The 1,732-nt window shown below is 47.6% G+C and overlaps 1 protein-coding gene across 1 annotated transcript; it reads right to left on the bottom strand.

The window, feature by feature from the left end:
- Positions 1 to 262: 262 nt before the first annotated feature.
- LOC120238961 (olfactory receptor 6V1-like) lies at positions 263 to 1,210 on the bottom strand. The gene has a single exon (XM_039243036.1). The coding sequence runs from the start codon at positions 1,208 to 1,210 to the stop codon at positions 263 to 265; it is 948 nt and encodes a 315-aa protein (XP_039098967.1).
- Between the last annotated feature and the right edge of the window lie 522 nt (positions 1,211 to 1,732).

The following is a 1,732-nucleotide window of genomic DNA, read 5'->3' as shown; positions in this document are numbered from 1 at the left end:
TTGTAGTTGATATTATCATACTGTTTTCACTCCATAGCTCCCTCAAAATTATCTCTTCTTTGTTTATCTCAGGCTCACAGATACTTGCCTTGGAATCATTCAGATGATGTGAGCTCATTAGTTCTCTGTAGTGAGTGAGTAGGGATAAAGGGAGCAGGAGAGACTAAGAAGGAGACTGAGGAGCTCCAGCATGGGTTCCCAGGTGCCCACCTGCAGTGGGGAGTCCTTGATCCTGTGACTTGACAGGTGTTCTCTGGCCTTCTCATCCACAGGCTGCTGGGTCTCTGAGGAGGAGCCTTTTGGTCATATCTCCAATGACCTCCCTGACCTTCTCATTCCGGAAGGTGAAGATGAGGGGATTCAGGAAAGGGGTCACTACTGCAGTCATCAGAGCCACCACCTTGTTGAGGTGTGTGGAGTGGCCGTTGCCTGGCCTCACATAGATGAAGATGGCACTGCCATATCCCAGAACCACCACAGTGAGGTGGGAGGCACAGGTGGAGAAGGCCTTCTGGCGCCCAGAGAAAGAGGGGATGCGCAGCACTGCAGCCACAATGAGGACATAGGACACTATGATCAGCAGCATGGTGGCCAGCACAAAGAGCAAGGACAGAAAGAAGTCCATGCGCTCAATGTGGTGCATGTCAGAGCAGGAAAGTTTGAGAAGTGAGGCAGAGCCACAAAAGTAGTGGTCAATGACATTAGGGCCACAGAACCAGAGCCGTGTTTTCTGCAGGGTCGGGGAGATGATGGAGAGGAAGCCAACCACCCAGCAGACTGTCACCAGCTTCACACACACTGGACCATTCATGATGGTTGGGTAGTGCAGAGGGCGGCAGATGGCCATGTAGCGATCAAAGGCCATGACTGTGAGAATCAGAAAGTTGGTGGAACCCAAGGAGAAGTAAAAGAAAGACTGGGTCAGGCACCCAGCTAGGGAAATGGTCTTCTGAGGGGATAACATGTCTGCCAGCATTCTAGGAACCACAGTGGAGGTGACCAGCATCTCCATGAGGGAGAAGTTGCAGAGGAAGAAGTACATGGGTGAGTGGAGACGGGAATCAAGGCATGTGAAGGTAATAATGGCCAGGTTTCCCAGCACTGTCAGCACATATATCAATAGGATGAATGCAAACAGTAGGATCTGGAACTCATGGAGATGTGAAAATCCCAGCAGTACAAATTCCCTGACAACACTGAAGTTATTCATCACACTTGATGCCAGTTCTTTGTACTACCTGTGAGAAGCCAGGAAATCTTAGTGGGAAGTCCCCATCAACCCCTGTCTTGACTATGCTCCCTGATGGCTAGGCCGACTCCACAATCATACTAACCAGTACGCACGGTTAACCTCAGAGTGCAGAAGATATATTCCGAAAGGACGATAACTAACAAGTTCTGATCAACTTGTCTACGAGTAGAACACCTCCACGTTATCAAACTCCTAAACTCCTCCTCTATTGTATTCCATCATTCATCATTCCGTTCAACACATCTATTAAGCTCCAACTCTGTGTAAGACATTTGGTGGGTCTGGTAAACACTTTCTAACTACCATATTTAATGGTCATTTCCTTGTACTAATACTTGCTATTAGTGGAGTTCTTTACATGTGCCTGGAACTGTGCTAGGAACCTTATATTCTACTTCTTTTCATCTTTTGTGCTCAACCTCATCTTCCTTGTGGTCTCTGTGACATTTAAGGCTATGAATAACCCATTTTTGAAACTAC

Source organism: Hyaena hyaena, unplaced genomic scaffold (assembly GCF_003009895.1).
Source record: "Hyaena hyaena isolate Hyena2069 unplaced genomic scaffold, ASM300989v1 scaffold_220, whole genome shotgun sequence".
Lineage (NCBI taxonomy): Eukaryota > Metazoa > Chordata > Mammalia > Carnivora > Hyaenidae > Hyaena > Hyaena hyaena.
Note: the sequence above shows the minus strand (reverse complement) of the source record. Positions and strands in the feature narration are given on the sequence as shown.